Below are 25,921 nucleotides of genomic sequence, written 5' to 3' on the forward strand. Positions count from 1 at the left end.
TCTCGGCTGTTCACTGTCCTGAAGGGATTCAGCTGTTGCGGTTTGCCAACACTCCGATAACTTTAGCTATCGAGGTGTCCGTGAACTGCTGCGCCCAGAGTTGCGAATACTTATCTCCGGTGATCGCTCACGGGCGCTAATATTTTTGCCGCTTTACTGTCCATAATAGCGTAGTGCTACGGACGAGCTCTGTCTTTCTCGCACGCTACCTGGGGAGTGCTTTAGTAGTCGCTTGCCCAACAATATTGCAACAGAAGATTCGGCAGGCGCTTAAAACGACGACAAACAGCTTTTCCAAGGCCTAGAGACGAGCACAGTAGAGGCAGGCATGTATGCCGAATGGCGCCTTCAGTGGATGCAAGGTAGCAATGCCTGTTCCAATATTTTAATGTTTGTACAGTAGGCGCAAAATTAAACAAAATATGCTTGGAGTATCCAACCCACCGAGTCAGCTTCATGATACAAATGAAGCGTAAAACAAATAAGGAGAACATACAACTAAAAACCGCTGGTTAACCCTTTTTCGTACAGGGAGTCCACACAGAGGAGTAATAAAGAAAAATACACAATAAGGAAATAGTTGACAAAAATCACGCACAGGCGGGGAAAAGCAAAATATACATGTGAGTCACCAGTCGATCCAGTATACAGCTTGTCCCGTCCATCTGTTGTGTTTTGTCGTCTCTGTCGCACTACATCCAAACCCAACTTGCATACTAAGCGGCGTATACGCCGCTTAAAAATCTTAGATATGTCTTGCTCAATGGTTGCAGTTCTTTCCAGTGTGAAGACGACGGAAGTGGAGGGCGAGTGAGCTTCTCGCGGAAACGCCCATGGTTGACAGGCGTCTGCGACCAGTTGGAGAAGGCGGGGGAATGTCAGCGGCCTGCGCTGGCCCCGTCGCTGTGGACGCTGTCACTGGTCGCATACCAGCTGAGGTTGCTTGTGGAGATGATCCCGTTGGCAGTCGACTTCAGGGTCCGCAGAACCACCTTGTGGCCGATCTTCCGCAGCAACGCCGCCTAGAACAGGGGGGAACGCAACGGGCGGTAAAAGTCCCTCATGATCATGTATGTTTTTTTTTTTAATTAGAAGCTTATTTGCTCACACAGCTACGTTATCACTGATATCAATGGTTTAAGAGATGTTATTTCGCCCAGTAAACATTTCACGTGTGCTTTGCAGCATGCAAAAACACCTGGGTACTGTGCAATGTGTGTAAATTAATCTGCAGCCCTTCACTACGGCCTCCCTCACAGTCCGTGTGTCGCTTCGGGACGTTAAACATCACATAGCACATATCCCCTGCACTTCCTTGTGAATTCATTTCTGTCTTATTTCTTGAATATAGTATTTCGCTTTTTCATGTGAACTTATGTAATGCACCACTGCCGGCATATGCGCCTCTATTTGGAGCCGAAACTAGGGTTGGCCCTCTTCTCATCGGTCATCATTCTCATTTCACTGAGGGGTTAGATTGTCGCTCAGAGATGACCGAAGAAGAATATGGCATATCTAACCCGCTCCTCATTTCCCATCATTGTAAACCCGACAAAGTATCGCTCTGAAAATTCCGTGACCGTTTACGCACTGTGCGAAGAAACGACACGACTAATCGGCATTGAGCTACGCGTACGCTATTTGCTTGAAGAGAAATAGACGGTTATTAGTCGCAATGTGGAACGTAAGCGCTGACGTCCCCAAGCAAACTCTGATCGATTAATGATGCCATGAAGCACTCAGTAATGACGCGAACCAAGCCAAAAACCTTAGCATTAGAACATTGCTAAATAAAACTTCAATCCTTCACCGCGCTCTTTAGTTTGTTATAGCCCTGCCGGTTACGCCGTCAACGAAAAGGCGCAAGCCAGGAACGGGTGCCTAACACCTGCGTTCTGAAAAGTAACGGACGAACAATGCGATTCATGCGGCGGTGTATGCGTTAGCATTAGAGTCCGCTTGGCGTCTGCCGGTGACCCGTCTGCGTCTTTGAATTTGCTTTCACCATCGGTTAGTGGTACGGCGAGGCTTCTAGGGGTTGTCTGGGTGGGTGGTTGAGGAGTCCGTGTTTACCGGCAGGTGGACTCCGGAGGGCGAAGCCTTCACACAGGGGGACTGACCGACAAAAGAGCTAGCACCACCACTGACGTGTTACACGTCGTTGGATTGCGCTTTACGATTCCCCACAGCTCTTCCCCAGCTTCACTTTTCTGATTGGCCGCGGCGTTTCCATCTCTTTGGCCTTTCAGATGAAATTACTTGGATATGGTGTGGCTAGGGGAAGGTGCACGTGGTACGAAAGTTCAAAAGAAATTGTCTTGGAGATGTTTTGGCTACTGTATGGTCACGTCGCATGAAAAGTTTAAATAAAATGGGAGACTGACGATACTGCCAGGCCCCGTGGTATGAAAGTTTATAGAAATCGCCTTGTGTACGGTGATGCTATGTAATGGTCACGTGGTATAAAAGTTTCCTAGTATACTGTGTGGATACTCCAAACTGTCACGTGGTATGGAAGTTTAATTAGTGTGCTGGTACCTGATTGGTTACGTGATGTGACAAGATAGGGCAATGTCTAGGCAATAGTAAAGCTAATTCGAAACCAAGTGCTTTCGCACGTCATACACGGTTTAACACGTTGCAACTGCCATTTTTTTCGTCCTCCTTCGGGAGGGAGGTGTGATCGCATGGCGGCACAGTCAAAAGTGGTCTGGGAGTGGAGCACCCTACATCACACGACCGCTCCGGACGCACTGCTATCAATGCTGTTCCGTAGTGGCGTATTTCGGCTCTTCTGTGCAACATTCTCTGTAGCCAGAACACTGAAAGCGGAAGTTGCACTGTACACTGCTGCGACAGCGTGTAACCAGAGGAAGTCCCCGACACAACTGCCGCTGTGAAGAATCTTGTAGCCTAACCAATTGGAATGAAGGTTCACCAGCAAAATAAATACGGTGTGCCCCACAGCCCGCGTGTGTACCGGATCGTAGGCGGAGTTTTTCCCGTCCACGTAGACCAGGCCGCTCACTGTCTCCCGGAAGGTGGGCTGCATGCGGACGTCGTCCCGGACACACCGCCACAGGGGATAGGCCCTCAGGCAGGTGATCAGCTGCAAACGCCACGCAAAGTTAGCGCACGCAAGACTCCAAGATCGACTTCTTGAACTAACTGGGAATTACATCACAAGCGTATAAATTTGGCATAGCTTATATTGCCGACAACGGACTAGGTGACAGAACACTTAAATTTAGTTTGTGTGCCTTTGAGTGTTTTTTCGCTAACATGTTGCCGGCAACTTGAACGTGGCGTCGACAGTTGTGTCTGGTTTTGTGCCGCATCCCCGCTACCCAATGCGAACACGCGCTAGACGCCGCATAGACAGTACGCTTATTACCAGAAGCGGTCCTCACTTCGTGACTTTGATCGCATCAGTGGTTTAGCGAGGCATTCCTTCGGCTAACGACTGGACTATCGATTCACTAGCTGTTAAGAACGTCGAATAGTCGTGCGCCGGCAAGTAATGCATCGCACCGAAGCACGGAAAGTTTCGCCTGTCTGACAACAACAGCGGCTGAAGCGAACCTGCTTCCATCATAGATTCTCTCAGTATTACCTACACCCGGAACAGAAGGGCGTAAAAAGGGAGTAAATTGTCCTCTATCGCACACTCTTTTATAAAAGGGTGCGCGCTAAGGACAGCTTCCTTTTTATTCCCATATATAGGTGTATTCGCGTTTGGAGTGTAGAGCAAAAGCTAGCCCCACCGTCCGTGCGAGTTTATTAAAGGGCACCGCCAGGAATGCCGGGAAGACGAGATATATAATTAGGCTAGGCTAGTGGTGGGCTGAAAACAAGAATTCTGCCTCAAAATCAGCAAATGCGCCGCGAGGCTTTCGTATGCGCGTGATTGAAATTATTTTAATAGTGCGTTCTTCACTTCTTTAATGAGTTTAGCACAAGTGTTACGCTGGTGTGGAAACTTTCACGACATTTATTCAAGATTTGCCCCAAGAAGAGTCGCACTGTTACGGCTGAATCCACATTTCACGCTTAACACAAGCCAAGCCAAATTCGAAACCTCATCTGCCCGGCATCCATGGTGGATGAAAGGCAGCTTTACCTCTAGGTAATATTAAGAAACTCTAGGCCTTCAGTCATCAAAGAAGGAGAATTTCCGCTGCAGCTACGTGTGTCAGAGGACGGTGCACTTCCTTCTCACAAAAAAAAAAAAAACAGAAGAAAAACGCTAGAGGTGATCATAAATGGCAGGAAAATGCAAGCTACTATAATAGGATGGCAGCAAAAGAAGATAATCTCTTCTAACATTACCGCCATATTTTTTTTTCGCTATATGGTCTATGCTTAGCGGCATTCCGGTAAGAACGGTACGCTTTTTCCTGACATCATAAACGTTTATGACAAAGGGAAACAAAGAGACGTCACTTTTAATCGCACCTTCTGTCCTCTTGTAAATCTCCCTCTTTTAGAATATTCCTCTCTAAACGATTTCAATAATTATTTCTGGAGTAATATAGTTCCCACATCATATTTTCTAGCATTGCACTTGTCCATTTCAACCAGATGTGCAATTTTATAACTTCAATACTTTTGGACTGCATACCTACCTAGTGCACAATGAAAGACGAACTGCTTTGCGTCCTCTACACGCCCACCTCGCACAATATTCATTTTTGAAGCTTGTGCGTATCTTAAACAAAAAATACTTTTCTTTTCCCCTCCACGCTGTTGTAAACCTGCAATATGACCGCAAAACGGTACTGAGATGCCAGCAGCGCGTCAAGCAGTGAACAGCGTCTTTTGTTCAGTGGCCATTGGTAACTTCAATTGCAGAGCTTACCTCCATATCAGCTACTGCGGCACTAACAGCAAAACGGCCAGTCAAATGCCGTCTGTACTGCTGGCCGGTGTGCCGCCTTATACAGATGTTCAAATTGTGTTTGTGAAGCCTCCGTCAAAAGTCTTCAGCCCACAGGATTCTGCGTTCGGACCTTGTAGTTCGGCAGCTCTAAGTTTGAATGCATCCAGAAGGATGGAGGGACCCTTTCCCTCGTTCGCCCTGTGCTCAAACTGAATCCTAGCGGCTTGAAGACGTTTTATTCGGGGTGGACTTTCTCAAGCACGCAGTGATGTGATGATGAGCTGACCTGTGCCAGTGCTGAGAGGCCCTCCAGTCCACCACTGGCGCCGAAGATGCCGAAGATGTTCGAGGGTGTCTTGCCCTCCGTGATTATGGTGGGCACCATGGAGGTCATGGGCCGCTTCTTAGGGCCTAGAAGGTTGGCCGGCGAAGCGTCCAGGTCGAAGCGGCGACCAGGTTTGGCGAATGCGTCCATGTAGTTGTTCAGCAGCAGGCCAGACGGGGTGACGAACATGCTGCCGAACCTGGGTGCCGCAAGCGCATACATAACGCTCAAGTGTCAACTCCTTGTTTCACAAGCGGGTACATTATGCAGGCAGCTTTTGGACGTCATCCTCATCAGCCTGATTACTCCCACTGCAGGGCAAAGGCCCAATGTCTCTCCATTTGACCAACACTGATCCCACTTCGAGTGATTAATCCTCTCTCGCCCTACCATGATCTTGCCATTTCGGTTAGCTCAGTTGGTAGAGCGACTGCTGCGGTGAAGCGGTGGTCCCGGGTTTGAACCCCGGACCATGGCGAATTTTTGTTTAACTACGAGGTTTCTGACAAAGGTGTCTAGCTTTCCTTCGTAGCCGTACGGCTGCGCTTGGGTTGGTGCCAATGAGTAATTACTCTCTGATTACAAATCTACTACACCTTGGGGAAATCCCCTAAGCACTTCACCAACTAACCCTGTCCTGTGCCAGTAGCGGCCACCCTATCCCCGCAAACGGCTTTATCTCATCCGTCCACCTAACTTTTTGCCGCCCGATGGTACGCTTCCCTTCCCTTGGAATCCAGTCTGTTCCCGATAAGGAAATTGGAAATTGGTTTTTGAAGAAAGGAAATGACGCTGTATCTGTCTCGCATCTCGGCGGACATCTGAACTGCGCCGTAAGGGAAGGAATAAAGGAGGGAATGAGAGAAGAAAGGTAGACGCTTGGGCTTGGTGGATCATATTGCAAGGGTAAAAGCGTAGCGCAGAAAGACGAGGACTCAGCGCTGTGTGCGTCTGTCTTTCTGAGTTCAGAGTCTACAGAAAAGGGTATGATCTGCAAAACTCCATAGATATCTACACAGGGGAAACGAAGGTTCCGGAAGTATCGAAAGTTAGAATCCTCGGCATGTGGATCCAAAGCAACCGTCGTATTGATCACACGATCAGACAGCTAGCAAATACCACAGCACAGATCACCAGGACGATTGCAAGAATTTCCAACAGAAGAAGAGGTATGAAGGAGGAAGACACATGTAGGCTAGTGCAGGCCCTTGTGGTTTGGTTTGGTTTGTTCGGATTTAACGTCCCGAAGCAACTCAGGCTATGAGGGACGCCGTATCCGGAAATTTCGACCACCTGGGGTTCTTTAACGTGCACTGACATCGCGCAGTACACGGGCCTCTAGAATTTCGCCTTCATCGAAATTCAGCCGCCGCGGCCGGGATCGAACCCGCGTCTTTCGGGTCGGCAGCCGAGCGCCGTAACCACACTGAGCCACCGCGGCGGGTAGGCCCTCGTGGTCAGTAGGACCTTATACGGCGTCCCCTACCAAACACCGCTTGAGCAAGAAAAGAAGCAGTTAGAGGCAATTCTTAGAAAAGCATACAAATGCGCTCTCGGACTGCCGGTCAGCACTTCGACGGAGAAATTCCTTAAACTTGGCATAAACAACATAGCACAAGAACATATCGAGGCCCACCTTCTTGCGCAGAAAACAAGACTGATGCTGTCCGCAACAGGCAGAAACACGCTGCGGTTGCTGGGCATGAGGGACGCTTTGAAAGAAATCAATAGCACAGCGAGCGTTCCAGATGAAATCAGGAGGATCATTGAGATCAGTCCAATTCCAAAAAACATGCATCCAGATATACATAAGGCGAGAAGAAAGGCAACATCCGAATTCCACGAAAGAAGCTTCGCCGGGGCAAAAGACGTATTATACGTTGACGCAACAACGTCAACGTTGTTGACGTTTTTCTCATCTATATAAATGACTTACCGGCTAACATTTCTTCTTCAATTAATCTTTTTGCCGATGATTGTGTTATTTACCGCGAAATTAAAGATGGTAATGATGTCTCTTGTCTTCAATCCGATATTAACAAGGTTCTTGACTGGTGTTTTACTTGGAACATGCAACTAAACATTAATAAGTGTAAACATGTACGCATTTCTCGTCTCTCTAATGCCCCTTCTTCTTATCACATTAACAACGTGTCTCTCGAAACCGTGTCATGTTATAAATATCTGGGTGTTTATGTTTCTTGTAACCTGTCTTGGAAAACTCACGTTGAATACATAATAAATAACGCTGATCGCATGCTTGGGTACCTTCGCAGAAATTTCTCACGTTCATCTACTTCAATAAAATTATTACTTTATAAAACATTGGTACGGTCCAAGTTAGAATATGCTGCATCTGTCTGGAGCCCTGGCATCGATTCACTCGTTTCAGATTTGGAAGCTGTGCAGAACCGCGCATGCCGTTTCATTCTTTCTAATTATCACCGAACAAGCAGTGTAACCGCCATGAAATCAAGTTTGTCTCTACCACTTCTTTCCCACCGCAGATCAATAGCCTCATTGTGTCTTTTTCATAAAATTTACCACAACAGCCTTCTCAACCCTAAGTTATTGTCAAGACCATGTTACATATCAGCACGCATTGATCACCGTCATAAAGTTGGAATCCCATCTTGTCACACCAAATGTTTTCATGACTCATTCATACCCCGAACTTGTGTCAGCTGGAATCACCTTCCCCACGACATCGCAGGTATTTCTGATAACAATGCATTTCGTAAAGTCCTTAATGTTTCTTTCCGAGTATGTGTCGTTTATTACTGTATAAAAATTGCCTTTCACTGTCTACACACTGTTTTAATATATCCCCACTGCATTCTAATCTCATTGCCTTCCTGTGTTTTCACTATTTGTGTATTCCTGGTTTATTTTTGTTTTCTCTCCTTGTTGTTGCTGTTTAGGTTGAATTTTAAATGTATTCCCACTCCCCTCTGTAATGCCTTCGGGCCCTGAGGGTACAATAAATAAATAAATAAATAAATAAATAAACAACATACAGACACCGACACGGCTCGGTAGCCAGCGTGGTGGATCACCAGCTCAGGGAAATCAACTGCGCTTCGATAAAAACCAACAACATCCTCGAGGCTGAGGAAGCAGCATTTGCACTCGCCATCACCCAGCAGAGTGACGAGCCCCATGCACATATCATTACAGACTCGCAAGAGGCGTGCAGAAAGTACAGCAGTGGATGCATATCCACTGCAGCCATTCAAATACTCAAGGCGAGGACAATCACCTTTACGAGATGCTTCATTACGTGGACACCAGGCCATGAGACTGTCGAAGGGAACCAATGTGCGGACGCCAACGCCCGAGCATACACCAACCGGGAGGCGCGCACAGAAGGAGAACTAAACGCAGTCACTAGACGGTATGGAGCCATCTTAGAACACCAACGAGCCCTCCGGAGGACCTACCCTCCTCCCCACAAAGACCTTAGTAGAGAGCAGTCGGTTGCCTGGAGACAACTGCAGACTAATACATACCCCAATCTCAGTTTACTCAGTAAAATCTATCCTACCACATATGACAACAAATGCCCGCTATGCGGTGAGCACCCAACGCTTTACCACGTTACATGGGCCTGTCAGAAAATGCAGGCAGCGCCGATAAACAACACACCAACACCGGAGCAGTGGGAGGCTGCGCTGCCCAGCTCGAAGCCTGAAGAGCAGCTCAAGCTGATCGACAGGGCTCGCAAGACTGCAAAGGCCGCTGGGGCCCTGGACTGAGGGCTCCACCTACGCTTTGAGAAAGAACCCTTGTAGTACAATAAAGTTTTTCATTCATTCATTCTGAGTTCTCGTCTTTTTGCGCTACTACGCTTTTACCATTGCGAGAGAAGAAGGGAAAAACATCGGTTATCTTGCCTTCGCATTGCATGCCCTACCCAAGCCCATTTCTTCTGCTTGATTTACAACTAGGATGTCATTAACTCGCATTTGTTCCGTCGTCCACTATGTCCTCTTCCCGCTTGTTAACGACACACCTATTATTTTTCTTTCCATAGCTCGCTGGGCTGCCCTTAACTGGAATGAATCCTTCTCGTTAGCCTCCACGTTTCAGCCCCATTGCTAAGTACCAGTAAGATAGTTGTGCTCGTTTCTCTTGAAGGATATTGGTAACAGCGCTGCGAAATTTGGCGGTACACGAGCTCTATTCGGTAATTACTAGTTATGAGTACAAAGCACAATCATCAAGACTGCGAAGAAGTCTGCATGCCACAAAGAGCACGACCTCACATCAGTGACGATTCAGGAGCGACAGCGATGTAAGTAGTCAGTGCCAAGGAAGTAAAAAAACGAATCAAAGCCCAAGATGTCGCTTCAGGTGAATATCACTTAAGGCCTGGGTTTTCTCAGCCCACTCAATTGAGTCACCCACCCTTTGCAATTTAAGTTGCGAAGGGAAGCAGCGTACAAATATGGGAGCGTACAAGTACTACCAAAATAAATGCCAATACTTAAGCGCTCACATATCAAGTTTAGTTTTACCTCTTCACGGAACTGGGATAGACATTAAGGATTCATGTACGGGACAAAAAGCTTACGAAATGTGGGTTCGCGATGGAAAATTAATTTCCGCGCGTTCAGACGAACCAGTTCACCGAGAAGCCACCGAAGATGAGGCGGCATATCGTCGACACGCTGAACTGAATTTCAGATGTCTTAGGCGAATGAATAATACTAATCATGTAATCTTTTGTCCATTACAGCCCCGACTGTTGCATAAATCAGAGAAAATCGGAAAAAAATTCTCTCGGCCTAACCGCACGTTTGTTCGGGCTCAAATTTCGCACAGAGGTTGCATTTGGTGGTCAGTTTTGTTTTATACTACATTTAGATGGGGTACTTGCCTGATTCCGTCATAATTATTTGGAAATCCCCATCGTTTGTGGCGACGGGGAACCAAAACCGAAAGACTTTGCAGCACTGGCACCCGTGGCGCCATCTCGCACACACTGGAGAAACGAGCCCTCCGGTGGGCGGAGGGGAGGGGTTGGACTCGCATAGCCAAATCACGGGCATGGCCTTCTCTTGATCGCTGTACGACCGCATTTTCGATGATGTCTTGCGCTGCTTCGCAGCAGAGAGCACCAAGCGAAGATAATTTGCTCACCAACTTAGCATATCTAAGTTTTTCCGGTGGGTGCGAGATGGCGCCACGGGTACCACTGCTGCAAAGTCTTTCGGTTTTGGTTTGCCGTCGCCACAGACGATGGGGATTTCCAAATAATTCTGACCGATTCAGGCAAGTGCCCCATCTAAATGTCGTATAAAACAAAACTGACCGCCAAATGCAACCTCTGGGCGAAATTTGAGCCGGAACAAAAGTGCGGTTAGGCCGAGAGAATTTTTTTTTCGATTTTCTCTGATTTACGCAACACGCGATAGAGTGTTTCACCCGCAATAAGTTGACTTCGTTTGCAGTCTTGATTCAATGGTCACTCTACTTCCCGTTTTCTGCGCTTCTTCAACGCGTTTCATAGCGATAGCGCATGCTTGGCCGGCAAACTCACGCGCCGTTGAGGCTCGACGTGACGGACAGCGCGTCTCCGTTGGGCGCCAGGATGGAGAGGTGCGCGCCACCGAAGTCTTCCTCGGGCGCGTGGCGCAACCCGTAGTCGAAAGCTTGAGCCATGGGAACCGTGCCGTTCAGCTTGGAATCCTCGCTCATTATCGCGTCCATTATGCTCTCCTGCTTCTGCGCAGGGGATGTACAGAGCCGGAGGAAAACGTTGCTCCATAGTACAGGCCCCTCTCCTCGCAGGGAAGTACATAATTGCAATATACTAGTAGTAGTAGCAGCAGTAGCAGTACTAGCAGTAGCAGTAGTAGTAGCAGTAGTAGCAGTACTAGTAGCAGCAGTAGCAGCAGTAGCAGCAGTAGCAGTAGTAGCAGCAGTAGTAGCAGTAGTAGCAGCAGTAGTAGCAGTAGTGGTAGTAGCAGTAGCAGTAGCAGTAGCAGCAGTAGCAGTAGTAGTAGTAGTAGTAGTAGTAGTAGTAGTAGCGGCAGTAGAAGTAATAGTAATATTAGTAATTAGTAATAGTGATAGCAACAGTAATAGCAATAGTAATAGTAGTACACATTACTGTCTTCACACATGCTTGCCGTCCTTAGGTAATACACGCACTGAGTGCGTCCCTACTGAAGCATGAATTGAGTAGAGACTCCCCATGAAGACTTCAGCAGTCCTCATCGCAAAGCAATCGGTGACAACTGCATCTGGGTGGGATCTGAGCATTGACTTCAAGCTAGTCGCGTTCAAGGAAATGAATGTGGAGGCGCGCTGCCTCAAGGTCTCCTTGTCAACGGCAGCTCAAATTGAACGCTGCACAAGTGAGGACTACTTCTGCGACACCCACTATTCTCCACTGAAATCGCCGAGCCAGGTTTACTCGCGTTGCGAGACCTACCAGCAAAACATCCGTCTGGTCTCCCAGGTCGGGTCGCCGGGCGAGGGCGAGCTTAAGCCTCTCGATGAAACTGCGCAGATAAGAAAGTCATCGACGCCACTTTATCTACGTCCACTCCAGGGCAAACTCGCTGCAGAATAGCTGCGGCTACCTTATATTCCAGCAAATTTCAATGTCCCCTGCTCCCCCCTCGCTGCCCATGTACGGGACCTTGGTGTTATTGTTGACTAGAGGCTTGATTTCCGAATGCATGTATCTTCAACTGTCTTGCGCGCATTGAGACATATTGGTCTTATTTCTAGATTAACAGAAAAATTTCGTCGATACGAGTGTCTGCGCACTCTTTACTGAGCTCTCGTGAGACCACGTCTTGAATTCTCGTAAGTAGCCTGGAATAGCCTCTCTGTCAGCTCTCGCAAGAAAATCGAAAGCGATCAGCGTGAGCTCACACTCATCCTTTATGACAGGTATATTGGTCGCTGTCTTTTCTAGGATTACGATTCTCTCTTAGCAGAACTCAGTATGTCTACTCTTCATGACAGGTGATTCATGCGTGGCATGCAGTTTCTGCGCAGAATGTAACCGACCCCTATATATAGCCTTCATTGAATACTGGAAAGTGTTTGACTCAGTGGAAACCTCAGCTGTCATGAAGGCATTGCGCAATCAGGGTGTAGAAGAGTCTTATGCGCAAATATTGGAAGATATCTATAACGACTGCACAGCTACCATAGTCCTCCGTAAAGTCAGCAATAAAATTCCAATAAGGAAGGCTGTCAGGCAGGGAGACATGATCTCGCCAATGCTATTCAGCTCCTGTTTACAGAAGGTATTCCGAGGCCTGAATTGGGAACAGTCCGGGATACGAGTTAAAGGAGAATACTTATAAGTAATCTGCGATTCACTGATGACATTGCCTTGCTAAGTCAATCAGGACATGAGCTGCAAAGCAATTCAGACTGTTTCCGATGGTCTTAGAAAAGAGAGAGGGCAACTTTATTTTCAGAAAGATTGGGGTCACGAAAAGGGGCAGTTCTTCCATCTCCATGGTGGGCCTCCTCTTAGGCCGGACGCCAGGTGGCCGACCGGCGATGCCATCCGGCGACCTCTACGGCCCTTCTCGTGACTCGAAGTTGAACTTCCGGATCCGAGCTGAGCAGCGCGGCGGCCTCCCACTGAGTTTGGTCTGAGAGCTACAGACCCTCCGGCGGTATATCTCGATTGCACAAGTATCAGAAAACTATAACAGAAATCATTATCATCGGACTGACTTCAACCAGTGCAGGGCGAAGGCCTCTCCCATGTCTCTCCATTAACCCTGTCCTCTGTCAGCTGCAGCCACCGTATTCCCGCAAACTTCTTAATTGATTAATTAATTGATCTTAATTGATTATTTACTGTCACTGCAAACTTAGACTGATAGCGTTTTTTTGTTTTTTTTTAATGTAAACCCTGTTTTGCATATTTGCTTGTCTTTTAAGTTCTTAGACTTGTGCTTTATGCCGTTTTAAGAAACATGTTAAAGAAGTTTTCCTTTTTTTTTCAGAATGCCTTTTCACTTGTATAATGTGCTCTTTAAATAAGATGTTAAAGTTGTCTTTGAAGCTTTCTCTGTGGGCTGTGCCGGTGCTCGTACTGCATTGTCTGAACAAGTGTCAACTTCTGGGAGGTGGGGGGGGGGGGGGGGGGGGGGGGGGATGGCGCTTTGTCAGGCATCTCACTGCCTTTTCGCCATTCTCCCAGACACTTGTACCTGTCTAAATAAACTTCTTATCTTATCTAATTCAAGATGAAGAAGACGAATGAAATTAGCAAAACTCGGATCAAGAAATAATCGAGGAAGTGATATCCAGATATTTTTACACCTATAAGGTGCAGAATCCGCTCCGAAGCTACAAAGGGAGCCCAAACTCCTCTCTGGATGAGGGCGAAACGGAGGAGGCTGATCTGAGCCGCACTGCTAAAGCTCCGCACTGCCTCGGCCCCTGGGAAGGGCCGCGTGGACGACAAGACGCTAAGAAACCTGGACAACGGTACAACAGCTTATCTTACGGAGTACACGACTGAGTGTTGGAGGAAGAGCGAACTGCCGGAGTACTGGAGGCACGCGAAAGCCACGCTGATAGCAAAACCGAGTAAGGAACTAGCCCTGGAAAATTTGCGACCGATCTCACTCACCTCGTGTTTAGGTGAGCTCGTAGAACACGTAGCTCTAAACTGACTCCAGAACTACCTGCAAGAAGAATACCTTTTCCCGCATACAATTTTAGGTGTTAGGCCTCATGTGTCTGATCAAGATGCGATGCTTAGGCTATCCAACGACGTGCTGGCTACAGAACATAAGAAGAGCACGAGAGTCATTCGCTCGCTGGATTTGACCGAATCCTTCGATAATGTCCACCACAGGGCTGTGCTAGACGCACTGCTTCATCTTAACGTCGGCCCCAGGATACACGACTACGTCAGAGCATTCCTGTCCGAGTTGTCTTAGGAAATCAATTGGACGCAATCAATATTTAAAATTCCCGCGCTGATTTTGAGTGTTCAGCGTCACGCGACACATGGTGGCAGCCGTGCAAACTAGAAGCGTTTGTTCAGATTTTCTGGGATTGAAAGAGCGATGTTTCTGAAGATATTTGTTTGCTTGAACGTCAAGAAGAACGTTGAAACTGGTACTCCCGCGACCTGCCATTTCTTTGAAAGACGCCCCTTATTAAATACGTATGCTTTCATAAGAGCTGATATTCTCTTTGAATAAGCTCCGAAGTACAGGTGCGGACGTAAGTAAAAGTAACATGCCAAGTGCAGCCACTCCTTCGCTATCGGAAGTGAACAAGCACTATTTGTCCATGAGAACGCGCAACAGCGTGCACATACCACATCTGGTAATTTCAATTCGGCAAGGCGTGAAAAATGTTCTAGGGCAGTGGCGTGTTCCGCTTACTTTTGTCCGCACCGGTACTCGTGAAGTAGGAAATCAACACGACCGATAAGCCACGACCTACTACCAATCAGCAAAGCGGGTTGAGGCGACAGATATGCTCCAACCTGTGAATCCTTTCCTTGGACATTCGTGGAATACTATGGCCGTCTGTTTCTTCATTAAAGACGCGTCTGCAAAACGAAAAAAAAAAATCCAACGTTAAGTGCAGCTAACGCATTGACGGCTTATCACGCAGGGTCGTTCTGAGAGCTCAACTGAGCTCGTTACTTTCTATCCTTGCTCTATACGATTTTCGCTCTTCGCCTCGAAGTGCAGATGCTAAGAGTGCATGTTATCCTTTAATGTGAACTTCTAGGCTTGTTGTTACTAACTCTATGCCTTGAAAAGGGGGGCACAATGGATTCGGGTGAAGTTATTTATCTTTTTGTTCGAGCCGCCCCTTATGCATTTGAGTTTGTCTTTTTGAGCCCTTTGTGTTGAAGATGCGCCAGCAAGTGGCCCAGATCTACATCTTATTGACTTGCCTTCCCCTGAGCTGGATGCAGCAGGTAAACGCGGCAGTTTTCAGACTTCGGGTATACTAGGACACCGGAGATATTGTGCTTATAAATCGTTTGCTTTGAAAGAGTCCGCCACGCCACACCCAATTAAGGACTGACTCAATCACTACCCGCCTCGCTCCTCTCTTACCAGGGTCGAAGATGGATAGGCTTAACTTATCAAAGTTCTTGAGTGGAATTCGACCGTACGACACCAAAGCCCCTTCTGACGTCAAACGTCATCGTAACTTACAACATCCTTCCATAGCACATATGCCACACCATGCAGACTGCGACGGCTCAGTGATTAATCGGCCGGCTCCCGAGTATCAGGCCGCGAGACCAACCCCAGCAGAGTAGGCCTCATTTTCATACACGCAAAGCAAAAATTTGCCCGTGTGCCGTGCCATGTCAGCTGTAGCCCTCCACTACGACATCCTTCAGAGCCCAAGTGACGCGAGGTCAAGTTCCACGCACCATAACCCCCTCATTATTGGAGCGGAAAATAACATAGTATCGAGTACTTGCTTCAGTTCAACGTGGTGGACCGCTGCGGCGAGTATCACCCCACATCCGGGAATTGGAGCAGAGTATAGGTACCTTCCAGTCTTCGTCTTAACGCCTATGGCGTCCACCCAGGACGGCTTGTAATCGGCCAGGTCGGTGGAGTTCATTAGGCCCCCTGCGGAGACAGCGGTCGCAGTAATCATGAGAGACGGCTGCTCCGCCCGAAAGTTCGTACTTATAACTAGGGCCCGGAAATTTAGGCACTAAAGAATCCCGAAATAGGCAGGCATCTAGGCTCTAAAAAATATTGAAATAAGCGCTATAAAGCAAAAATAGGCGCTTTGAATAACACTCTTTTTTTGTTAATACAAAATTCGTCAGTCAAGCACGGAGCGTACGCAGTCCTCAACTGAAGCAATAAAGCCCATTCTCAGGTTTTCGAATTTGAAGCTGCTTCGGTTTGAGCTAAGCAGTGCTTTGTACTTTGAAAACCTTCTTTCGACGTCACATGAAGTTAGTTGCGCGAACCTAAAACATGAGAGTTGATAGTGGCTCAGCCCTTGTGTAATGTGGCCATACGTTTCCGCGTAGAAAGTATCTGATTTAGGACATTGTTTACAGGCCTCTATTTTTTTGTACCAATTGTTTCATCTTCGAACAAGCAGTAGCGCCCTTTCTTTCCAGTCCCTGAAGTGCTGCTGGTACTTCTGCGACTGCCGTCAATGATTCATCTTATGACAGTCCTGCCATTTCCAACTTTGTCATGCTTGCCGTCAATGTCGAGAAGTTTGCACTATGCATGTCAGGTCTCTTTCCAAACACGCCTCTTGCTACACTTCTAGAAAAACACTTCGCTCAAGTTACACTACAAGAAAAACGTTTGGCGAAACCGGCGCCGTTTGTGCGTCCATCGGCGCGCGCCTTTCACCATACTTAGCAGATTCTCAAAATTTAAAAACGGCACCGAGGACCGAAATACCGGATTTAGGCATTTATAGGCAAGAAGTACAGCTAAATAGGCAGTATTTCCTAAAAAACGACAAAAAGGCAGGCAAATGCAAAAATCATCTGTTTAGGCATTTATAGGCTTGTTTAGGCAGATGCCTGACGCTCCGGGCCCTACTTATAACCGAAGCCATCAGAAGCGACCAGCAGCGATCAGCAGCAGCCTATCCACGTCTATAGCAGGGCAAAGACCTATATCTCCGGTTGCCAGCTATACAGCTATCGAGCCAGGATAGGTGGACCTCCTAGTCCGGCAGTTCATTACAGTTCAGCGCGAGTCGTCGCTGGTCTTCCGGGTCGTTGCGGATTTTCCCGCCATATTTCCCGCCTTTTCTTCAGACGATGGCGTCATCTCTGACGTCACACCCCTTAGATCAATGGGGCGGGGGGGGGGGGGGGGGGGGGGGGGGGCTTTTAATGTTATCACTCTAATAATCGTAACAAAATACGGCTCCAACATGGATCTGATATAACCGTTCTATTTCTTTTTTTCTTCGCCATTTGCGACTGGCTCGAGTGACGCCAAGGCTGGGCTATCGTTGGCTTCAGCACACGACAAACAGGTGACGCGGAGAGTGCGGTCACTTCATCGAATCACAGAGAGGCAAAAAAGTGAAGCAAGTTCGAATGCAATCGATGCGGAACTGCTGTAATGTTCGGGCCCGGTTTGTGGCTCACTGGCTTCCGGAGAGGACAGCCTAAGAAATGAAAACTAAGACGGGCTGTTTGGGACCACCGCCTTTTAATATTTTGTTTTGCACTGGTCAACAATAATGGTGACCATGATCTGTCAGGGTAACAATGTGTACCGAGGCGAGGAAAACGTAATTTGGGCCAAGCAGAGTATAGAAGACCCAGAGACTTTTTCGTAACCTTTTCAGTTGGATGACTTCATTCATAGCCACTCTAATTGCTTCATCTAACAGCGGCTACAGCTTTACGTTAGTTTTTCATTCTTGAAATACGCGGGCTAAAAGGGCCGTTCAAAAACGCGTACAATAGCCGGCAAGCCTCTTTAGGAAGATCAATGGCTGACGACGGAAGCTTTAAGCGACACAAATGTTTTCACTACTCAGTTTTCCTTTAAAAAATCGCAGGACGGTTACCCCTTTTTAACATGATATTCGCCGACGGTGGTTTACAGAGTGGCGAATAGGATATTGTTAATTATTGTCTTCTTCCGTAGTAGAGTGCGCATGATATACTACGATGCCACACGCGACGTCATTGCGTTCTGAGCACGTACGACGTCATGCGTGACGTCACTGCAAGCTCACCCGTCAGCGTGGCGCCGTGTTGCACCAGCGTAGACCGCGCAGAACCAAGAAATGCGTGGGGTTGTATATTCGGCGTTGTTCTCTGTACATATAGGTTGGTAACTTCAGCGTAGGTCTGGGGAGCCAACGCCAGGGTATCCAGGGAGGAGGGCCCGTCGGCCGCCCGACTCGTAAAACCTCGGGCTAAGTGGTCGACTCCCGGAGTTCCCAGCATTAGCAGGAACCCAGTCTAGGCTGATCGGTCGCGGAGGGACGCAGTATTTGAGGATGCGTGCCGCGGCAGGGAAAACGAAGTTGCTGGAGTAATTTCGGATGGCGTTTTTGGAGTCGCTAAGGGCTGTGCGAGTGGCAGAGTGACCGATGGCCAGCGCTATCGTAACTTCTTCTGCGGCAGGGGGAGACTAAAGCGTTGAGTAGGGTAGCACGAGAGGAGCGGCAACACATGCTATACAGGTGTTTGTATTGTATCTGGCGACGTCTACATAGAGCGAAGACACCCGCTGTTTGATCGGGAGACGCAGTTTTGGACCACATGTCAAGGGTAGGGTTTCCTCTAGCAGGGCGGTGACACTCGCGGTTCGATTGGGAGACGCCATCTTTAATCACATGTCAAGGGTAGGGTGAGTCGTTGCGGCGTTCCTCTGGTAGGGTGGCGACACCCGCTGTTCTATCATGTGACGTCATTTTTAACCACATGTCAAGGTAGAGTGTATCGATGCAGTGTTCCTCTGGTAGGGTGGCGGCACCCGCTGTTCGATCATGTGACGTCATTTTGAACCGCAAGGGCCTCGCCGGATTCTGCAGTGAAAAAAACGTTTCTAAAATTTAATCTGATTTCTATGTCTGGAAGCAGTACTCAACGCTTTTTGTGTCAAAAGAGCGAAAATTCTCATTTCCGAAAATGTATTTTTTGATGTACCTTTATGAGCCTTGGTCCAACACAGCGGAGATGTCACTACCCTAACAAAGGAACGCTGCATCGAGGCACCGTAGTCAAGGGACTTTAGAAGAGTCACGAACAGAGGCGAGAGTAGCAGATTTGATGTGTCATATAAAGCGGCGGCGGTTGGCGCCGAACACGTTTATAATTGGAGATCATTTGGAAAAGGCATTTGTCCTGCAGCGCCATTCACCTGACTGATAATGGCGGTTATGAGAATGACGATGATGAGAAGGGTGACGACGACGAACAAGAAGTGCTTCGATTGGTGCAAAATTCAAGGGGCACTTTGTTGGTGAGGCGGAAGCCTTAAGCGTGGTGTTGCTGCTTGTGTCACTGATGTGTGGTTAAGATATTAAGCTTCGCCTCTAAAAGTGGAACGCGACAGCGTATTGCTGCGCTGCCAGGGAGTCCACAGAACGCCATCGCCCGTTCGGCTCTACACCTTGCTCGTCTGTAAATTGGTTTTTGAGAAAAGAAAATGTACCTGTCTCGCAAATCTCGGTGGACACCTGAACCTCGCCGTAATGGGAAGGGAGGAAGATGGGATTGAATGAAGACACCGTATCCACTAGACGCGCCTCTGTTCATTTCAAACCATCGAGCTGGCATGGTGGAGTGGTTAGAGTGTTCGTCTTGCACTCCGGAGCAACGTTGCTCCGGAGACCCTGGTTCGATTCCCAAACTCGACCAATTTCCTACTCGGTTTTATTTATTTATCTGGCCTGACTAGAAAGGTTAATTAAGCTAATTGGTTAATTAACTAAGTAACTAAGCTCAGTCCCACTTAATTGGAGCATCACTATGCCATCCCTTTAATTGGTTGCATGATTACTAGCCAAAGTACAGTTCGCCCCGTTTGAAATTCGCGTTCTGTGACGTCACGACCGTTTCGACCAATTCAAAAAGCGTGACATTTCTGTCGACAGCTCCTGCTTACAACGATGAGGCATTAAAGGCTTCCGCCTTATTATTCTTAGAAAGATCTCACCCGCCCGGTGCGGTCACCCTGGACCGCCTGCGTGCTCCTGTACTAACCGGCCGCACCAACCACGCTTTCGATCTCCTTGGCGAGCTCTCCCTTGTAGAAGTAGTCGACGCCCTGCTGCGAGATCTTCTCCAGCATGTTGGCCAGCTCGGGCTGCACCAGTTTCTCGCCTTTTCGGAGCAGTGAGTTGGTGTTCTTGCTCCAGAACCGGGACCTTGGGAGAAGCACACGGCCGCCATGATCGGTGCGCATAAGCTCCCATATCGGAACACCTATACAGTCAGATATCTACACTTTTGTACGCAACTTCCACAATGTATTCTTTCTTTCCATCGCTGTCGCAACCACCAGGATAATACTTACAATATTAGCACTATTCCTATCATATCAGTTGACTCCTACAAATACTTTGGCATCCACTTAAGTAAAGATTTAACCTGGTCCCATCACATTCATCATGTTACTAATTCAGCAAATCAAGCTCTCGGGTACTTACGGCGTGACTTATCATTAGCTCCCCGTTCCATAAAACTTCTTGCTTACTTAACTTTTATACGTCCTAAACTTGAGTTTGCATGTGCAGCGGTTGATCCTTTCAATGCTAACCTTATCACTATGCTAGAATCTGTCCAGAACCGTGCTGTCAGATTTATTTGTTCTGACTACTCTTATCACACTAGCGTTTCTGCATTAAAATCCCAGCTCAGTCTTCCCACGTTAGCCTGCTGTCGCAAAATCGCCCGTCTTTCCTTGTATCGCAGATTGTTTCACACCTTTAACCACGATGCCCCCCGTATCACACGCGCTCAACGGATATCCCGTAACTCCCACCCAAACGCTGTCTACCTCGAGAAATCTCGTACTGTAACATATCAGCAGTCTTTCATCCTTAGAACAGCCAACGACTGGAATGGCCTTCCATCCGAGGTGGCGACCATCATCAACCCAGTCCATTTCAAATCCGCCATCGAAGATCATCTGTGTCCAAAATAATCGAATTTTGTCAGCCCACCCCTCATGTAATGTCCTTGTGGACCTTTGAGGAATAATAAATAAATAAATAAAAGTATTATCAACTGGGAGCACCGAAATAATACGCATGGATCACACGTTTACTACTGTGGGAACCCATGCGCCTTCTTATCGATAATTTCGGGTGACTACGACAAGGACACCTGAACTCTTTCGCGATTTCTTTTGTCTTACACCTGCCATGGCCTATAGCCGAACGATGCTGAGTACTTAATCCGGCGTTTGACCAACGTGCACTCTTCTTTCGGAAGCCACGTTGTCAGTGCAAGATAAATTAATATGGGCACAATAAAGGGCCCGTTATAAATTAATGCAAAGTCGATTATAACATTTTAGCAGTACTAAACAGAGCTAATACCTCAGTGTTGAAGCCTTCATTTACACGAGTATTTTTTCTAAGAACGACAGCACTTGCGCAAAAAAAAAGGCGACACGCAATAAAGGCCAAAGCGCAATGCAGCCAAATTCGGACAAAGATCGCAGAAACCGGACTTAAGCTTCGGTTTAAGGGTATAACGCGATAACGTCAATGGGTCAATGCCCATATATGCGGAATATGTCATTCTCTACATTCATGGATCGCTGGGAGTCCTCATATCATTCCTAGCGCAGTGGTGCAGCGGTTAAGCGATGCGTCACTCCCCGGCGGTGGCTGGTGTCTGCCACCGGCGGGGCTTTTTAGACGCAGGTTGCCCTTGCCGAGGTACCTCGAGGTCACGGAGAGGGGTTTCGGACAGACCAAGGTCAGCGAAATATGAGACTGGGGGTTTTGCTGCTCGCGCACTAAAAATGCGCGCAGCAGGCTGATCGTTTATCGCCATATTCTGTTGAATGCGGGTGAATCAGATAACGATAAACAGCCTGCTGAACTAAACACCCTCTGCCAATTCGCACAAAAGTTTTTGCACAGCAAGCTCGTTATTCCCTGCAAAAGTCAGAGCAGCGCTTGCCAGACATGTGCAGGTAGCCTTCGGAACCGAAGAACCTAAGTGCACGCAATGGTTGCCCGATGACGGAACGAAATTAGGCAGCGCCCATTTTCTTGCGACATATATCGTCTGTAGTCTAAAACTGCACAAATCGCTATAATTAAACGAAGGTTCTGATTTATGTCGTCCTTAGGCCTAGCATTAGTAGTAAAAACATTTATTGTTGCAAAAGGAAGAGTTAGGGAGTAGGGGTGGGGGATAGATAGATGTGGAGCTTCAGTGGTCGGTCTTCCCTATTCCAGGATCCCGTTGGCCTCCGCTGCTGCCTTGGCCCTCGTCACCAGCATAAGCTGTGTGCTCGGGTCGGAGTCAGCCAGGATGGCCTCCCGCTGCTCTAGACTAGGGCTATTTATCTTTGGTAATAAAAAGCTTTTTTTACAGCCCCAGGTGGCGTGGTACGTTGTGGCGTAGCCCCCACACTACACGCACTCTTTCGCGTATCTGTTCGGTCATATGTTATGATACATGGCTTTGCTTGGGTAGGTGTCTGTAGTCGTCTGAGCGTGGTGACCTGCTCTCTGTTGAGGATATCCGCCGGAGCCGAGTACTTCTTGCGCGCTATCTCTCGCGCTTAGCTGTTGTCAACAGTTGGTCGTACCTTGGCTAACCCACAAAGTAAGTCTTGACGCCCACGTAAGAGCTGCCAACAGCAGCACCTGAATTAAGCGCTCACTTGAGCGCCGAGGCTGCTTCGATGCCCTGAGCGCCGTCGTAGAGGGCCGCGGCCAAGTGGGGCCCGATGCGAAAGCCGTTGCGGGCCAGCCGGATGGCGGGCGCGAACACCTCCTTCCACTCGAATTTGCCGAAGTTCTTGTGGAGCTCATGGTAGCCCGCCAGGGCCCCCGGCACGATGGGAGCCTTGGCGCCTGGGCGGAAACCATGGTCGTCGTCATCATCCTGACTGCGTTCACTGCAAGGCGATTGCTTTTTCCGCCCATCTCACGCTCACGGGCCATCTGCGGCCACCTTATGCGAGCAAACTTCCTAATCTCGTCCGCCCAGCTGACCTTCTGCCAATCCCTGGGTGCGCTTGCTTTCTCTTGGAACCCTTACCGACCATTGGTTACACCGCCTTCGCGTTGCATGCCCTGCCCGTGCCCATCTCTTCTTGATTTCAACTAGGATGTCATTAATTCGCATTAATTCGCATAGGTTGTCATTAATTCGCAAGGAGGCGGTACGCATTGAACTATAAAAGCAGATACTACACACTTTTAACAGAGCGCGTACCGCTACCGCCACTGCTTACCGCGTACCGCGCCCCGCCACTGCGCACACGCTGATTGGTTTCGGCGCGGCAGGCTCGCGCACTGTTGACGGGAACGTGGCGCTATCTTGCGCCCTCGGGGCGGCCTGGGCATGTGCAGTGGAGGCTCGCAGTACGCAGTAAGCTGCACCGGTATCGGTACGCGCTATGCTAAAGGTATCTAAAAGTCTATCTTTTCACACGAAGCACGGTACAGAACGGAAGGCCGCACTGCGTAGCGCTTAAGTTCCAAAACCAGGACGACTCTACGTCTCTCTTTTCCCATTGTTCAGCAGCGTTCCCGCAGCTGTAACTTGCCGTGTTTTGACGATCGCTGTTCTGATCCGAACATGTCGGCTGTCGCGCCGGCCGGGGATATTCCGAGCGAATCCAGGGCCCGAACATATCTTTTCGAGCTGCGAGATAAGAGAGGCAGCAAAAGACGTATTATTTATTTTGTAAGAGTTGGTATTTGAAAGCGAAATATCTTTTTCCCCACCCAAGCAGACTCGTGGTGCATCGTCGAAAGAATAATAAGCTCTGTGATCAATAAAGGGAGCGGCTGAGGATGTGGGCTAGCCTACGTAACCCGCAAACTAAACAAGAGTGCGTCTGAGGGCACCAAGCTTTGTTCATGAAAACAGCGAGTAGCAGCTATTCCTGTCTCTCGTTTTTTGTCCTTTCATGCCTCAGGAGAGCTTTGTGTCTTAGTTTGTGAAAGTTGCCTCACTGCCATTATAACGCGTTAATAAACAAATATGTAGGTCAAATTCCATTTGTCCTCAGTGCCGCCTTTCGGACATTTACCTTAACAAGAAATTCCTTTAGGAAGCCCATAGACTCCCGTCCACAAATTCTTTTGAATACCTAAGACATAGAATATTCACTGTCTGTCGACAATCTATAGGTAGCCAATAATCATATATATATATATATATATATATGAGAGAGAACCTAACAGCCACAGAAACCAAGGGACAGAGGGGATTTTTGAATTTATTTATTTTGTGCTGTTGTTTCATTTAGAATATTACTTAATATGTTAACGCTTAAAGCTAATTGATTAGAAAAGCAGAAGAAAAAACAACCACATGCCGCCGGTGGGAACCGAACCCACGACCTCCGAAATACGCGTCCGGTGCTCTACTGCTGAGCTACGGCGATGGCTGTCAAATCGGGGGTATTTATGTTTACAAATAACCTAACCTTGAGAGCGTTCATCAGCGCCACCCACGTTCTTAAGCGGCGGACGTAGAACGTCCTGAGTTACCGCTGATGTGACGTAGAACGTCATCGAACGGCGAGGGTGGAAACTGTGTAAGAACCCTCTGCTTCCTATGGCGTCAGGGCTGCCAGAACCGAGACCCTCGCAATTAAGCAAACAAGGGAAAGGGAATGAGGGGCTCGTTATAAGCTATAGCTATATATATATATATATATATATATATATATATATATATATATATATATATATATATATAGCTTGGCATAATTGCTAGACATTCGTCAGCAGCGACGTAGCCTATAGAAAAGTCTACTGAAAGTCTAACAGGCCGAGGTCTACAGATCTTCTACTGACGATGTGTAGGTTTAGGAGCTTACTCTTTGATTAAAATTTTCTAGAAATTTTCTAGAGGAAAAATTCTAGAGGCCCGTGTGCTGTGCGATGTCAGTGCACGTTAAAGAACCCCAGGTGGGATAAATTTCCGGAGCCCTCCACTACGGCGTCTCTCATAGCCTTAGTCGCTTTGGGAGCTTAAACCCCATAAACCTAAACCTAAACCTGATTAAAATTTTCTTTCTGATCTGAGGGCTAACGACGCAAGACGTGCTCGCGGCAAATACTTGTCTCATGTTCCTGTTTGTTTCGCGCTTTACTCAGATGGATTCTTTCCGCCCCACCCGAGTGTACACATTAATTCAGGACTGTTTCGTCTAAAGACAGTCGATAGGCAAAAGCCTACTGAAGGTCAGATAGACACGGGCCTTTAAATATGCTGCGGATTTATGTCCTTAGTGCCGCCTTTGTTCCCTTTTGTCAATTTCAGAGAAATCTCGGCGTGTTCGAGAGCATGACTGACTTGTCGTAGACGACCGCGACGAATCCACCGCCGAGCCCAACCAGATGGGGAGCCGTGACGCCCATGCACAGCAGCACGGCGACGGCGGCGTCGCCCAGGCCTCCGTTCCTGTCGAAGATGTCCCTGCACACGAGAGCACCTCGTCAAAGGCCGGCAACATCCGGGCCTCATGGAAGGACTTTCACATTAACGCCAGTGATGGCTAACTGGCGTATAAATTAGATTTTCTACTATAATTTTCAACTTCGCTCTCGATGGATTCAACCGGCACCGTTCGATCATTTCTCACCGTCGTGATCATCAACAAAAGGTCACAGTGCCTCATTGTAACACAGTGACATGTGCGCAATCCTATTTTTCGCTAACCTCTAAAGAATGAAATTCCCTACCCGCATCATTAACTAGCATCACTGATACAATTCAATTTACCACTCTGATTGCATAATGATCGCTTTTGTATCTTATTGTAGTGTTGTGTTCTCCACCTACTAGTATTGTTATTAAACTACTTTATTAATCTGTTACGAGTTAATTTTGCTCACTTCTTTTCATCTTGCCTCAGTTGTTCTATAGTTTCGTATGAATTGTGCTTTGTTTACTTTTTCTTGTTATCAACTGCCCTTCCCCTCTGAAATGTACTTTGTACCCTGAGGGTATCACAAATAAATAAATACGTTTTATTTTGTTGAAATCAAATTCAACTTTTGTATTCTGCTTCACCGCGTCCGCA

At 47.8% G+C, this 25,921-nt stretch overlaps 2 protein-coding genes across 3 annotated transcripts in view; one reads left to right on the forward strand and one right to left on the reverse strand.

Annotated features, from left to right (window-relative positions):
• The window catches only part of LOC149334853 (uncharacterized), an 87,566-nt gene extending 61,645 nt beyond the window's left edge, over positions 1 to 25,921 (forward strand). The window contains exon 3 of one of the 2 annotated variants that reach the window (XM_089551483.1): positions 25,159 to 25,921. The gene's annotated coding sequence lies outside the window, so the exon portion shown is untranslated. Of the gene's footprint in view, positions 1 to 773; positions 1,498 to 25,158 lie in introns of those variants that run through there. The other variant, XM_089551484.1, reaches the window with a different exon arrangement.
• On the reverse strand, positions 879 to 25,277 carry LOC149334855 (scoloptoxin SSD14-like). The gene is made up of 8 exons (XM_089553679.1): positions 25,192 to 25,277; positions 22,538 to 22,774; positions 19,894 to 20,057; positions 15,727 to 15,808; positions 11,644 to 11,713; positions 10,747 to 10,931; positions 5,166 to 5,403; positions 879 to 1,022 (listed from the first exon to the last, which is right to left on the reverse strand). Exons 1-8 carry the CDS (start codon positions 25,254 to 25,256, stop codon positions 879 to 881), a joined length of 1,185 nt encoding a protein of 394 aa, XP_089409805.1. The 5' UTR covers positions 25,257 to 25,277.

Source organism: Amblyomma mixtum, chromosome 7 (genome assembly GCF_055824585.1).
Source record: "Amblyomma mixtum isolate Tamu chromosome 7, ASM5582458v1, whole genome shotgun sequence".
In the NCBI taxonomy this organism is placed as follows: domain Eukaryota; kingdom Metazoa; phylum Arthropoda; class Arachnida; order Ixodida; family Ixodidae; genus Amblyomma; species Amblyomma mixtum.

Bases quoted from the DNA above. Each gene is read 5' to 3' on its own strand.
- LOC149334855 (XM_089553679.1), bottom strand. From the start codon at position 25,256: ATGGGCGTCACGGCTCCCCATCTGGTTGGGCTCGGCGGTGGATTCGTC. The intron at 11,714-15,726 runs GTACCTATACTC...TTATCTGCGCAG, and splicing joins GTTAAGACGAAGACTGGAAG to TTTCATCGAGAGGCTTAAGC. The intron at 5,404-10,746 runs GTGAGTTTGCCG...TGCGGCACCCAG, and splicing joins ACGTCGAGCCTCAACGGCGC to GTTCGGCAGCATGTTCGTCA.